This window comes from Pan paniscus, chromosome 1 (genome assembly GCF_029289425.2).
Source record: "Pan paniscus chromosome 1, NHGRI_mPanPan1-v2.0_pri, whole genome shotgun sequence".
Classification (NCBI taxonomy): domain Eukaryota; kingdom Metazoa; phylum Chordata; class Mammalia; order Primates; family Hominidae; genus Pan; species Pan paniscus.
Window position 1 is genome coordinate 3194815 of NC_073249.2, and position 16034 is coordinate 3210848.

Here is a 16034-nt window from a genome sequence, read left to right on the forward strand (position 1 = left end):
CATAGTGAAAGGAACCTCAGCACACACTGTATCTTTCATTTGGGGATTACTTTAAGCAGTTGATTAGTGTGCAGTCTTACCTTTCACGTGTAACATTTTTCTATAGTTTTCTTTTCTCCATTAATTTGACGGAAAAACAGATAACTTGAGCCACACGCTGCCATATCTAATTCAACTTCAGTCAGGTGCTATGCAGCACCTAGCATACTTGATTTAGGAATTTAGTACTGGGAGTAAGATTACAGTGAGGCGTCCTGGTACTGCTGGGGGTGGATTTCCACACCACTTACTTAGAGAATAGTGAAACTAGAGTATCATAGAAGAGAATGTTTTTGAAGATTTAAGCTGAACAAAAGAATCTTTAAGTGCGATACATGGGAGAAAGTTCAGTTCATTGTGATAAACCTTTTGGGTAGGAGCACATCTAAATGAAATTGGTAGATGTGACCGCGGAGCTATGGAAGCCTATAATGATGTCGTGTAATAAATTATTGAAGAATTTCTGAGCCTCAGGATGTGGGAAGAAAATGACACAATGAAAATGATGTGTCAGAGCTTTATACCTTCTATACGTATTTGACAGACATCTGTGGTAAGTGCTTGTTTCATCAGATGGCTTTAAGGAGGTGAAATGCCAGGTAAGAGCCTCAGGGAAGGAACAGTGGACAAATATGTGACTATTTTGCTATTAGCAAGGATAGTTGTTTATAAGTTCTGTTGTGAGTAAAGCTTTTAGAAAATGAAAATCTGTGGATTTTAGAAAGCATGTTATCTAAAGGGGCTTCATTTGCTAACATTTGGCAGTTTGACTGTGGGAGAGAGATAAAATAGAAAGCACAATTTTATGATTGCCATTCCTTATGATACTGGCCTTGATATTGATTTTAGCCTTGACAAGTGATTGTTGAGGATTTTGTGTGTCTAGTGTGCACTGCAGACTTATTTGTGGCCAGAGCTTGAAATGGGACAGACACCACTGCAGTTGTGAAAACAGTTGGATGTATCGCAGTCTAGAAAGACAAATTCCCAAATATATTGTCATGTGTGGTGGGATAAAGAGTTTTCTTAAATAATATTATTATTTTATTTTTTACTTGTATTACAAAGTGAATTTGTAAAAATCTTTAATAATCATGGCATATAAAGACAAATTTTTAGTTTTCTCCTTTATCACGTGATACCGCATGGTTTAACCTGCTGTAAATTAGTTTTGTAAAAACATTATTACCACAACATTTTTTTTTGTGGTGGGGACAGTCATTGGAGTGCAGTGGCGCGATCATGGCTCACTGCAGCCTCAGCCTCCTGAGTAGCTGGACCTACAGGTGCATGGCATCATGCCCAGCTAATTTTTGTATTTTTTATAGCGACGAGGTTTTGCCATGTTGCCCAAGCTGGTCTCAAACTTCTGGGCTCAATCGATCCACTTGCCTTGGCCTCCCAAAGTACTGGGATTACAGGAGTGAGCCACTGCGCCTGGCTTTAATCAACACAAATTTTTAAATGAAATATTATTGCTTTGGGCCTTAGGTTGCATATTGCTTTCATGACCTTATGCTTCATATTCTTAGAATTAACTCTTTAAGAAACCAGCTGGATTATGTTTCATGACTTCTATGTTCTTTTTCTCGATTATAAGACAAGAAAGGTTTTAGGTAGCAAAGTGCAAGCACATTCCAAATCACACACTGGGGACTTTCGTGGTCTTCACGCCATCTGCAAAAAAAAAATAAGATTACGTATTCAGTGTATGTTCTCCTTCTAACATTTTTTCAAATATTAGAGATGTCTTGAGGTGCTCTATAAGAATTTCAACCTGGTAAGTCATGATATAAAGCATCTTGAGACAAATTTATAGAATTATCATTTTATGTATTTTCCCTTGTTTTTCAACATCCTTGCTTTCTGTCTTATTAAATTATTTAAAATTTTAATTAACGAATAACAATTGTATATATTTAGAGTACAATGTGAATTTTTGGTAAATGTATACAAGGTGGAAGGATTAAATCAAGCTAATTTAGCATATCCCTTACCTCATGTCATTTTTTATGGTGAGGCATTTGAAATTTTTTCTTGGAAACTTTGAAATATATATACAATTTATTATTAACTGTAGTCATCGTGCTGTGCTGATCTCAAGAACTTATTCCTCCTGTGAAGAAGGTGAAACTTTGCACCCTTTGACCAACATCTCCTCATTTCTCTCCCCAGCCCATGCCTCTGGTAACCACCATTATACTCTATTACTATGAGTTTGACTTTTTAATATTCCACATATAAGTGAGATCATGGATTATTTGTCTTTTTGTACCTGGCTTAGTTCACTTAACCTACTGTCCTCCATGTTCATCCATATTGTTGCAAATGACAGAATTTCCTTCTTTTTAAGGGCTGAATATTACTCCATTTGTGTATCTATACTACATTTTCTTGATCCATTTGTTGATGAACACTTAGGTCAATTCCATATCTTAGCTAATGTGAAAAATGCTGCAGTGCACGTGAGAGTGGGAGCACGGATATCTCTTATTTTAGTTAGTTGAGTACAGAAATGGGATTGCTTGATTATATGGCAGTTCTATTTTGAGGTTTTCGAGTAGCTTCTGTACAGTTTTTCATAATGGCTGGACTAATGTAGACTCCACCAGTGTGCAGGAATTCCCGTGTCTCCACATCCTCACCGACGTTTATCTTTCATCTTTTTAATGAAACAGGCATGAGGTGATACCTCATTGTGATTTTATTTTGTATTTTCCTAATGATTGAGCATTTGGTGATATTGAGCATTTTCTCATGAATCTTTTGACCATTTATATGTCTTCTTTTGAGAAATGTCTACTCAAATCCTTTGCCCATTTTAAAATTGGGTTGTTTGTTTTCTTGATATTGTGTTGCTTGAGTTCCTTATATATTTTAGGTATTAACCTCTTATGCGTTGTATGGTTTATAAATACTTTCTCCCACTCTGTGGGTTGTCTCTTTCTTGACCATTTCCTGTGCTATGCAGAAGCTTTTTAGTTTGATGCAACCTCATTTGTCTACATTGTGCTTTGGAGTCATATCTCCTACTTGCTTCTGTCTTTAATCAGGGGTCCATTAGGTTTGCAAATGAAATAACGTGACTAAGAAACAATGGAAAACTATAATGTCAAATTGTCGCAAGACTAGCAGTGTAGTGAAGATGCAGCTTAGTGACTAAGTCGTGAGCGTGGGCCTTTGTCCCCGCAACCTTACAGCATGCTCCCTGGTAAAACATGAGACCCTCCAGCAACTTCCTGGCAAAGGGAAATGTAGTTGGTCATTGTTTCCATTATCGATTTTTTTTTTTAATTGAAATTGAAACAGATGCCGAAATCACCTGTACTCTCGTAAACCTTCCGGTAACACTTTGTGGATTCTGGGATTTGCGAATCATCATTTGAGAAGTATAGCCTCTCCTCTCCTGAGCTGACCTCCGTCGCCAGCCTGGTCCCCTCCCACTGTTCTGGTTTGGAGATTTCAAACCCTTTAACTATGTGACCAAAAGAGGCAATGGGACAGGCAAGGACTGAATTGGGTCCTGAAGGATGGATAAATATTTGCCATACAGATAAGGAGGGATTGGGAGATACAATTTTTAATATCTTAAGGTTTATGAGAAGATTCTGGAAAAAAAATCTGTACTTAATAACCTGTCATATTCTGTGGGTAGAGAAAAATATACCCTGATTAAAATTCTTTATTGTGCTTTTAAAGTTAGAGAAATATTAGTTCTAGGAGTCGGGGGGCCGGGGGGCAGAGGCAATTATGTAGTGTAAAAACTTCTGCTTTTGGTTTTCATACCTGCCAACTCTTCCTCCTTCCAGTTTTTCTGTCCAGAATTTAATAAAACTAAGTACATTAAACTCCGTTTTGAAAATTTACATTTAGTCCCTCTAGTTAGTAAACTTGATGTGCCTAAAGTCTTCTGTGCCAGACACTGTACTGAACATTTTAGACAGAAAAGTTTTAAAGGAGATGCAGATGGTCTTGGAGGAAACCTCTGTATAGTTGTGTTCAGAAACTGAATCCCCTTCTTTTTAAATGTGTTTTAAAATTTGTATATATATTGGGAAATTGAAAGTATTATTTGAAATAGGCTGTGTAGAATTCAGTAATTGGGGGAGGGGGCTGGGAAGTGGCTGGGTTCTTGTGTTATGGTGTAGAATTACTCAGCTCTGATTGGTTGTGAGTTTGCTTATGGCTGTTCTGATTTTTACCATTGCAAGATAATGGCTTAGTAGTGATTTTCTCTTGTGTTGCAAATATCTCAGTTTAACTGCTGCTACAATACAAAGCCTTTAGTCCTAAGACTTTCAGGAAAAATGTGAAATTTGAATACATGGTAATACACTCATTTTGTAAGGTATTCACTTTGTGTGTTGGTATTGATTTTGCTATTTGTGTCTAATCTACAGGGGAATTGTTAACCCCAGGACACAAATGTCAGATTCTGGACCTAGACTCTGAACCAAATGATATAAGAATTTGGTTCACAGAACATTTTAAGTTTCACTGTAGTTGTTTTTATAAAATACAGAGGCTCAATGACAACTCACTAGATTTTTGTCATCTAGAAAAACTATAATATTATATATGAAGGCTTTCAATTAGTTTAAAGGAAAAATTACAAAAAGTAAATATAACTTTGCATTCAATAATAAAACAATTTAAATATGTGTTTTAGTTTTAAGACATGGTAAAAATTTCTAAAGTAATACTCAAGCTTAATTTTTAGAAAGAATTCATTAACCCAGTTGCATTTATTTTTTATTGAAGTAGTACCATTAATATTTTTTTCTAAATGTTATCTTTTTGTGAAGTAAGCATTCATTAATTGTTTTAACCTGTGCAATTCCCTAAGAAAACTGTTTTCACAAAGACAGTACTTTGAAAAATGTTTAAACTTTTATTTCTGGGCTTTATTTCCATTCTTTTAATTCTTGATATAAAGAGCAATTCCTTTCAAATTATTGAGCACACATGGACATATTATCTACCTATTCTTGCACTAAAAAAAAAAGCCAGAGAGCTTCTGCATATCCGCTGTTGCTATCAGTTGTGTATGTCAAAAATACTTCCTGTCAGGTTGTTAATTGAGATAGTGCTGAATGGAGCCAGCATTTTAAATAAAAGTGAGAGTAGGCAAAAAACCAAACCTTCTATTTACTAGCCCAGAAAGACTAACACGTAACACTCAGACTAATATAGATGAAATCCAGGAGCCATGGCTCACTCCTGTAATCTCAGCATTTTGGGAGGCCGAGACAGGAGGACCACTTGAGGCCAGGAGTTCAAGGTCAGCCAGGGCAATATAGCAAGAGTCCTGTCTCTGCAAAAAGTTTTAAAAAATTAGTCAGAGGTGGTGGTGCCAGCCTGTAGTCCCAGTTACCCCGGAGGCTGTGAGGGTGGATTGCTTGAGCTCCGGAGTTCGAGGCTGCAGTGAGCCATGATCGCACCACTGCACTCCAGCCTGGGTGACAGAGTGAGACCTTGTCTCTAAGAAAAGGAAATAGATTTATTAGTGTCTTCTGTTTGCCAGGCTTTGAGCCAGGTACAGGATTAGAGTGATGAATGAAACACTGTGTCTGCCCTCCCAAGTATTTTACGATCCAGTTGTGTATGATGGCAAGTAAATGGGTAAATAATGATCCAGTATGATAAATGCTGCTAAAGAGGGAAGTCATCTTAGGAAATCAGGAAGAGTTTCCCAGTGGAAGAGACAAGCAAGCTGACATTTCCTCTTGTTAGCTTTTCCTTCTTAAACATTCCATCAGAATCCATGAAATAAACCGATGGAAAAAAACTGATAAAGATTTTTACTATTTTGAAAAAACCGTTAATTTGCTTCATAGTCCAGGAAAAAACCATGCTGGTTTGATTCAGAAGTTAACAGATCAGATGTGTTTGACCTGGTTTTTTTGTTGGTGGATTATTTCAACTAAAGTTCTCATTATACTTTAAAATATTTGTTAAAACTTGTATCCTTTCCCAAATTATACACATTTAAAAATGTTTAAAATTTCAAAAATTAAACATAGGACTTTCTGTCTTATATTTTTACCATCCAATTTATACATAAGTATATATAGACAATGTACTGTTGCTGCTTAATGCAAAATAGTTGTCCTTAAAGCAATTTAGCATTTGTTTACAAATATATATGTATAATTTTGCTCCTGATTTGAAACTGCAATTTTATATATTTAGAGGGAAAAAAGCCAAATCATGCTAGAGTGCACTAGATTTCACGTAAGAGCTGTTTGGAGCAGTGGAAGAGTCTCAGAGGACTCAGTGTGTTTTCATACTTCGTGTTCTTTCATGTAAACCTGATTTGAGAAATTCGTCATCACTTTTTCCTTTACAGAAACTTTATAACAAGTCAGCATCCATTTGTAGTCTCTGGTTCATCTCAAATGTTTAGCCTCTTCTCCTTTTTTTGTTTTTTGATGGCCTTTGTCATGTTTCATCCTAAATTTATATCTCTAGGCGCAACTCCTCTTGTGAACTCCAATTGTTCATTCTTAGTCTTGGCTTGGATTTCAAATTTAACTTAACCAAAACCGAACTGTTGGACTTGCTTTCAACTCCCTGTAACCAAACTTAATAAATGGTAGCTATGATCTTCCACTTGCTTCGGCCAAAAACTCGAGCATATCCGCTGTTGCTATCAGTTGTGTATGTCAAAAATACTTCCTGTCAGGTTGTTAATTGAGATAGTGCTGAATGGAGCCAGCATTTTAAATAAAAGTGAGAGTAGGCAAAAAACCAAACCTTCTATTTACTAGCCCAGAAAGACTAACACGTAACACTCAGACTAATATAGATGAAATCCAGGAGCCATGGCTCACTCCTGTAATCTCAGCATTTTGGGAGGCCGAGACAGGAGGACCACTTGAGGCCAGGAGTTCAAGGTCAGCCAGGGCAATATAGCAAGAGTCCTGTCTCTGCAAACTCGAGCATTATCCTGACTCCTTTCATTGCCCACAAGCCGTCCCACAGTAAGTAAGGCCTGTTGGCTGTGCTACCCAGTTCTCCTGCCACCGACATCCGAGTCACCATTGTCTGTCACCTGGGCTATAGCAGTGACTTCCTAACCATTTTCTCCACTTCCATTCACCTTTTTATAGCCCATTCTCTACACAACAGCCAGAATGATCCTTTTAAAGCAGAAGTCAGACTCCTTCATGCCTTGGCTCAAAATCCAGTAGCTTTCTATCTTCTTCAGAGCAATACCCAAATATGGCGGTAGGGCCGTAAGTGATCCCCCTCCCTCTTTGAGCTCGTGTTTTGCCCCCTACTTTCTTGCTCCGCTTTGGTCACACTAGCCTCTTTGCTGTTCCTCTGTTACCACGGGCATTCCTAGTGTAGGGCCTTTGCACTTGTTCTTTCTCCTGATATGAGCCTTTATCGCCTATAAATACACACGTTCATTTCAGCAGTCCCTTCAGGTCATTGCTTAAATGTCAACTCATCCCAAAGAGCTTTCTTGACAACTTTTTTTCTCTGCAAGGACCTTGTTTCTCTCCTTGGCATTTATCTACATGTGACATTTTTCTATCATTGGGTTTTTAAAAAAATCTGTGTATTCAACTAGAACTTGAGCTCCACGGAGGCAGGAACTTTTGTTTTTCTTCACTGCTCTTTTCCTCGCACCTGTCTGAAGCAGTGATTTTAGCCAGGATCTAGATTTCCTGATTCTGGTCCAGTGCTCTTTCCATGGTTGTGTGTGACCTCATACATCAACCTTATTTCACAAATGAGGTTTTTAAGTTCCTTGAGCACAGTCGATTGTGTTTTTTACTGCTTCTGCTCCGTCCCTGCATAAGACAGGACTGTGTCATATACCCAGTGATGGACTCCTGGTAAATGCCATGGCCTGACTAAATGACCTCCAGTGCTCCCTGTGGTCTTCACCAACATGCATCACACGACAGGCTCACTCATGGGATACTTCGCTTTTTGTAGGAGTAAGAGACAAGTTGCTATCACTGAACAGATACACAGTGGCATTTGGAAACTGCATGCAGTTTGAAAAAATCGTGATACAGCAGGAGTCTAGTTTTCAATAAATAGCTTGTTCGTATTCTGGATTTTGAACATTTCATGTAACTGTAACTTTAGGGTAGTGGATAATGAGACTGAAATTAATGGTTCCTGGCTGGTTTCAGTCTGTTTGTTTCCCCCCCCCCCCGCCAGGAGGTTGGTATTTCTGCACTTAACCACCTGATGTTTTTAGGGGGAGTATATCCGAGATAAATTCTGTTGTAAGTCCAAGAGCATCCATGATTGGCTTCACTCTTTCTTAAGCAACTACTAAGATGCTCCTACATTTGAGTTTGAACATTTTTTATTCTCTTGGCTATGAAGTTTCTTAAGTGACTCTAGTAATACTGACGGTTCCCCTTGTGTTTACAGGTGATCTGCAACTCTTTCACCATCTGTAATGCGGAGATGCAGGAAGTTGGTGTTGGCCTATATCCCAGGTATGGTGTATGGTACTTCATGTACTGGAAGACACACTTTCATTCCCACCCAAATCCCCAGCCCTTTGGAGGTAGTTAGAAAGGCAGTTGCAGCAGCTTGTTCAAGAGCCAAGCTTAAAACTTAGCAATAAATTACAAAAAAATGGAAAATGTTAAGTTGAAAGAAAACAGTTTTATAACCCCACATTATACGCTGTGATATTAACAAAGGGGCAGATCTCAGAACTAAACTCTTGTTCTCAGGGGGACTTTGGGTGAAGAAGTTGAGGACGGTGGGTGCTAATTAACCATCGGGCTGATTTCTGGTTATTCCCCAGTTTCCCGAGCTGCAGCACATGCTGATTTCACCGGATTTGCCGTACGTATCAGTTGGGTTCATGTTGTCTTTCGAGTTGGCACACTCTGAGCCCTTTCACTCAAGGAGGCAAGAAAACTCTCAGGCTTTGGCCCCTGAATGCTCTCTCCAGCTATTGCTGAGCTGACTCTTACCACTGAGCTATGAAACCGTCTCTCCACAAGCACTATAGGCACGCCCAGTTTCATTTTGTTTTTAATGCCATAAGAGTCCAAATACAAATTTAGACTTTCTAATAATTGTGAATCTAAGAATTCAGCCTTTTTCCTTATTTCTCACAATTGTGATTAACTGTAGGTCAGGTCTACTGGTAGGTGGTTCTCAAAAGGCAGTAACATAGGATGATTCAAAGCATGGGCTCTGCGTTCAGGCCACCTGGTCCAAATTCCATCACCACTTACTAGCTGTATGTCCTTGAGCAAGTCGTTTAATTTCTGTGCATCAGTCTCTTTACCTGTAAATGATCCTCATAAGATTGTTGTAAGGATTAAATGTGATGAACATGCTCAAGTGCAAGAAAGTGTTTCTACATAGTAAGTGCTCATTCTAATTATTACCAATTCCTGATAGCAGCTTAAATCCATTTTGTTTCCCAGATGGTAAGAAATGTCCCTCCAAGGTAATAAAATGACTGGACCATGGCCCAGGATGCATCAGGATGTAGTTGGCAAAATAACGTCAGCTCTCTATTTAAGAGCAAATAGTCCTAATTATCTTTCAGTGTGGATGTTCTAGCAAAGGCGGCCATTTCTCCAAAGGAGCTCAACAAATGAGATCCTATGGGAGAGGTCAGTGGTGTCTTGGCTGCTGCATCCCATTATGTCTGAGTATTTTTTTTTTTTTTTTTTGAGATGGAGTCTCACTCTGTCACCCAGGCTGGAGTGCAGTGGTGCGATCTCGGCTCACTGCAGCCTCCGCCTCCCGGGTTCAAGCGATTCTCCTGCCTCCACCTCCTGAGTAGCTAGGACTACAGGCATGTGCCACCACACCCAGCTAATTTTTTTGTATTTTTAGTAGGGACGGGGTTTCACCATGCTGATCAGGCTGGTCTCAAACTGCTGGCCTCAAATGATCCACCCACCTCGGCTCCCTAAAGTCCTAGGATTACAGGCGTGAGCCACCACACCCAGCTCTCTAAGTATTTCTTTCTGAGTCAGTTTCTTTCTGACCTTCGTGTTGGGTTGCCTTATTGACTGTTATCTAATCAGTCAACTATGCCCCAATCCCCAAAAAGAACTCAGGAAATTTTTTTATTATTAAATGACAGAATTCCCTAATTAGCCTGCATCTTGGGGAGAATTGCACTTCATAGGAGGTGTGCTAGTGACATTTCTGTGAATGCACCCCAAATACTGAATCCCTGGTGTCCTGTCAACCCTACCTGCTGCTGCCCCCCAAAGGAAGGTGTATTTTACCCACTGCATTTGTTAAATTTAGTTGACTCTACCTGCTGAGCTGTGACAGTCTTCCCCCCTTTTTTTTCCAGTATCTCTTTGCTCAATCACAGCTGTGACCCCAACTGTTCGATTGTGTTTAATGGGCCCCACCTCTTACTGCGAGCAGTCCGAGACATCGAGGTGGGAGAGGAGGTAAGGAAACTCATGCTTCCCAGCCTGGCCTTCTTTCCTATCAAAGACCCTCTCAGCTCGGCCCATCCCTAAAACTGATTGTGCCTGAGGGGACAACTTTTCATTGTCCTTCTGCCAGTGAGAGTATCTGTAGTTCAGTCACCTCTCCCCAGCAACCTATCCTTTCTTCTCCCAAATTACAAATGGGCTAATTTTTTAGGGGAGAGGTCACCATATTTCTGGATGATGACAGTTCCTGTCCTGTGTGTGAGAGAGAGAGGAGTTTGTGTATGACAGAGGGTGTGTGTTTTATGCACACACAGGGAAGTCATGAAATCTCCTCAGTGGCAACAGCTGAGCAGCCTCTCATATCCTTCCGTGGGCAGGGGGGGCATCCCAGCTTGTGAGTGGGATCCCCAAGACTTCTTTACTCGAAGGGCCACTGGTTACACTGAAGGTAATTATGCATGTTAACTTTGTGCTAATAAAGCAAACAGCTTATACTGTCTCAGGCTGACATTGGGACTTGACAAACCCATCAGCATCTCTGGGTGATCATTTCAGCAAAGATGCAAAGGGAATAGAGGACAGGGAGGATGACCTCCAGCAGTGAACTGGCCTTGACCCCTCCAGTTTGACAGACTGTCCAGCCAGCCTCTTTTGGTGAAGAACTTTCTTACAAGACAGCTGCAAACGGGCTGCTCTAGGGCTCTGAACCTAAGCCTGCACTGGTTTGCACAGTGACTACCCATGCTGAGTTCTGAGTTACAGATATTTATACTTCCCAGAACCCCGTTTCCTTCTCCTTTCCAATTTGCTAAAGTGGATATTTATTGCAAGGAAAACAGTATTGAAAGCTTTTATTGCAATTATGCAGCACTCAGCCAATAAAACCTCAACTCAGAGGTACCATATTTTATGTAGACAGGGATTTGGCTTTGACAAGATTCTCCCCAAACTGATTTTCAGTGGAATGAACCACTTCTTATACAACTACTTGCTAAATTTCCAGATTTTAGGACCAGTGTATGAAATATACTGGGATATATGTCAGTGAGATGGAGAATGTAGTTTTTTCTCTTTTTTTTCTGGGGCCACAAAGGACTTCAAGGCAGGTAAGAGATGAAACCACTATCTATTTTCAGCAATATTCATTTGGGGGCTGAAGAGTGGTCGCTGCTGTTGTCGATGATGATGATGATGTTTTTGCAAATTAAAAAACAAACCAAGTAACGTGACAAAAGCAATTAGAGTTGGTTGGAATTTTCAGAAACAACAAAGTTTCTTCTATTTTCCTAGGCTCGGCTGCCAGTCATTCTTCCATGGTTGCTTTTCATTTAGTTGAATAAGACACCTTGTCTTTAGGTGCTGCTTTCACTTTTTCACATCTTTCTCTTTCCATCTCTGGAGCAACAAGCAAATCCTTCCTCTTGCCAAATACGAGACATTTCCACTCAGTGTAAAGCCCTTCAGACTCAGATATTTTTCCCTGTGGTACTTAGCAAGGCATCTTCTCAACAAAAAGAAGATTCTCCCCACAAGTCCTTCATATATACCAGTTTAAGAGAATAAACATTTCTCCATTCCATTTTGTAGGTCTTACTGAACAGCGTTTCCCCTGATTCATCATCGTTTCTGTCCACTATGTCTCTTTGTCTTAATGTTATATGCCCTTCGAGGCTGTTTGTTAGGATTTAAACGTGTCCCCCAGATTCCATCTGTTGAAAACTTTATCCCCAAATTCTTGCTGATGGTTTGTGGAGGTGTGGAGTCTTTGGGAAGTAATCCAGATTAGATAAGGTTATCAGGGTGGGAACCCCATGATGAGATTGGTGGCTTTATAAGAAGAGGACACTCCTGCTGCCACCTCATGTGACGCCCTCTGCCATGTTATCAGGCAGCAAGAAGGCCCTCCCCAGATGCCGGTGCCATGCTTTTGGCATCATGCTTCCCAGCCTCCAGAACTGTGAGAAATTTATTTATAAATTACCCAGTCTGTGGTATTCTGTTAAAACAGCAGAAAATGGACTAAGATACCCTTTCAGTCACATCTCTTGTGTAACTCTTCCCCTGATTTCCCATATTAAACAGCAGAAAATGGACTAAGATACCCTTTCAATCACATCTCTTGTGTAACTCTTCCCCTGATTTCCCATATTAAACAGCAGAAAATGGACTAAGATACCCTTTCAGTCACATCTCTTGTGTAACTCTTTCCCTGATTTCCCATATTAGAAGAAGTTCTTTTCCTTTGAGTTCTCCCTTATAGTGGTTATGAATACATTTTTGGCACATATTATGGCTGTTTTGGAGACCTCCCTATTTAGAGCTTTATGAGGACAGACAATCGTGTCTTATTTCTCTATCTCTTAGCACTTTGCTTTGCATCCAGGAGGCATTTGATAACTTTTTGTTGAATCGACTCTCTATTATATTGAGCTTACTCTAATGACCGGCAGTATTTCTTGTGGGGACACTATTGCCATTTTGAATGGGACAGTTCTTCATCGTGTGGGATTGTTGCATCTTTGGAGAAGACTTGTGTCCTTGGCGTGTGCTTAACTAATGCCTGTAGCCATCCCCCAACAACTAAAATATATCCTATGCCTTTCAAACTGACCCCTTGGAGCAGAGGTAGGGGAAGGGAGAGCCACGAGAAAAGACAGTTTGAGGCATTGATTAAGCAGGGTAATTCCTATTTATTGTACAAATATTAGCTTTAAATTAAGGAATAAATCTAGACATTTTGTGTTCCCAACATACAAAAATGGTAAATACATGAGGTCGTGGATAACCTAAATACCATCACTTGATCATTACACATCGTATGCATGTAGCAAAATAGTACCTGGACCCCATAAATATGTATAAATATTATGTATTAATTTTTTAAAAGTTAAAATTCCTTGGGAAAAAAATTTAGACATTTTGGTAATTTCCTATCATGAACTTTGCATTTGGCTTTAGTGCTCATTATGGCACCCACAATTTTAATATGAGCTATTTGGGATCTGAGTGTCAGAATATGGGATTCACAATGGAAGACTCAACAGCAACTGAGGCAGAAGTTCCTCAATCAACATTTGTTGAGTAAATTAATGAGACTTCTTAAAGATAAAATAAGAGCTGGAATAGGGCCAGGCACCGTGGCTCATGCCTGTAATCTCAGCACTTTGGGAGGCTAAGGGAGGTGGATCACTTGAGGTCAGGAGTTTGCATCCAGCCTGGCCGACATGGTGAAACCCTGTCTCTACTAAAAATACAAAAAATTAGCCAGGTGTGGTGGCGCACGCCTGTAATCCCAGCTACTGAGGAGGCTGAGGCAGGAGAATCGCTTGAACCCAGGAGGCGCAGGTTGCAGTGAGCCAAGATCGCACCATTGCACTCCAGCCTGGGCAACAAGAGTGAAACTCCATCTCAGAAAAAAAAAAAAAGCTGGAATAGAGTCTCAGACATTTACAAATGACTGGCAGTCCTCAGTGGTGTCCCATGGCTCCTGAAAGGAAGGGAATATGAAAGCCAGTCTACTGCCAGTTTAAGATGGGAGCATTTCAAACCTCACACAAGGAGAGCTGGAAAATTGCACAAGGTCTGTGATAACAGAAGTTGCCATGGAAATTTCTTACCCCATGTTTCTCTCTATATAAATCCATCCTTTGGACCCTCTTTGGACAGTTTCCTTGCAAACCAGCAACATTTATAATACTTTGCTATTTAAGGCTCTCCATTGTAATGCTGAGTTATTGGGTCTTTTTTTTTATTTGACTTTGGATTTTTGTCTCCTCATTCAGCCACCTCCTAGAGACAGAGATGTGTAATATCATTTAAGTCATGGCTCACTTGACTGGATTGCTGATGGCTACCTTTTCAAAATTATCTTAAATATGAAATTCATTTGGTCTGATAGTTTTATAAAACATGGATCAGGGAGGAAAGCTGGGTAGGCCAAAGCAGTCTTATGGGAGTTCCTGGTTAGAATAACTTGTAGCTGTTACAAATAATGCCATTGGCTGCCAGCATTCTCTGGCGCCATATCAACTGGGAGAAATGTGATTGACACAAGTTGAATGCATTAGTATCCCCAATGTCAGTCTTAATCTGATGTCTTTTGGGATTAAGACAGTCTGTTTCCTCTGTTAGTCATCTTATTTGCTAAACCATTAAACGAATTCACTGCATGTTTACTGGATGTCAGGAGTTGGTAGCAGTTTTAGAAACCTTCTCTAATACAAAGATTATTAAGACCCAGCCCTGACTTCAAGAGTTCAAGGTATAGTTGAGGAAACTGACGGAGAACAGAAAACGATAATAGAATTAAGATGCACAGTGGTGTAAATGGGCACAGTCTTATAGCAGCTCAGAGCAGGAGCACTCGAGTGATTAGTAAGGGGAGGGAGTGGAGAGTGGTTAAGGAATGCTTCCAGGACTGACTCCTACACTCTGAAAGGATCCATGGAGTTAGAGTTGGATGAGGCTGGAAAAGGCATTGTAGACAGAGACACAGAGGCCAGGGACAGAATGGTGAGTTCAAGGAGTAAGAAGCAGTTCTCATCAATAGACGACGAAAGAATTTAGATGTGACCCGAATTTGAGGGAACATGTAGGGATCAGACTGACAAACCCCATGGGAGCCTTATCACAGACCTTGGTTTAGCTGAAGGTTTCATAACATTGGCTGGTCTATAGGAGGCGCCCAGTAAATATTTGTGGAAGGGAGAAGGACGAGCAGCGGGACATGATTGAAGGGTTTCAGCAAAGGAACTGCGTGGCCAGATTTTCTTTTTTTTTTTTTCCTGCATGTTTACAAATGTTACTGTTTTTTATTGTATGTACTATACATAAAACATTTGAAGAAAACAATTTTTAAAACCCCACCCAATTCTAACCCCTGAGTTAGATTTGGGATATCACAAACGAAACATTTTACTCAGTGTACATTCAATTTTACCTCAGTCACTGTTGCTGTAGCGTGAGTTTTTCTCAACTCGTTGAACCATATGATTGAAACGTGATGTTTCCTTTGCCTTTCATTCACTTTTTGTATATACGACCATGGCTATGATGATAGGGAATATTTATAGGGTGATTCAATTTAGGAAGCAATAGATGAAGCCTAATAGGTAAAAACAAAAAACAAAACCCAAGGACTACAAAACTGAGTAAGACCTAAGTAGTCTGTACCATCTTTGGAATCTTAGAAAACTCAGGTAATGTTACATATTCATTTTTTTTATTTTATGGAAGAAAATGTAAGGTTTAAACTGGGAAATGATTTGTTCAGTGCTCCACTTACTACTATGCAGTGTGGAGGGGGTTAGTAATAAAGCTTCATTCTCAGGAATGAAGTAACAAATTACTTACCTAGGACAGTGCCCAGCACATCATGCTTAATACATAGTGATTTTCTTCTTCCATTTGTGATTAGAGTTTCCTGAAGGGAACAGTAGAGCTCAAATGGTGAGTGTCCAAAAAAAAATATGACATTAGGGATTTCTCATAAATTGTGGAAACATATTTAGAGAATCTATCAAAACTATAGTAAATCTCATCTCACGTATCAAAGCAGAATAATTGGTCGTTGGTGGAGGTGGTCTGGCTGATGTT

The 16034-nt window shown here is 39.7% G+C and overlaps 1 protein-coding gene across 8 annotated transcripts in view; it reads left to right on the forward strand.

Moving 5' to 3' along the window:
* SMYD3 (SET and MYND domain containing 3) overlaps window positions 1–16034 on the forward strand; it is a 759415-nt gene that overhangs the window by 570723 nt on the left and 172658 nt on the right. For all 8 annotated transcript variants that reach the window (XM_003807985.5, XM_008960083.3, XM_034950165.3 and 5 more), the window contains 2 exons: window positions 8440–8507; window positions 10349–10451. In XM_003807985.5, the coding sequence (XP_003808033.1) occupies window positions 8440–8507; window positions 10349–10451 (171 nt within the window). The remainder of the gene's footprint in view (window positions 1–8439; window positions 8508–10348; window positions 10452–16034) is intronic.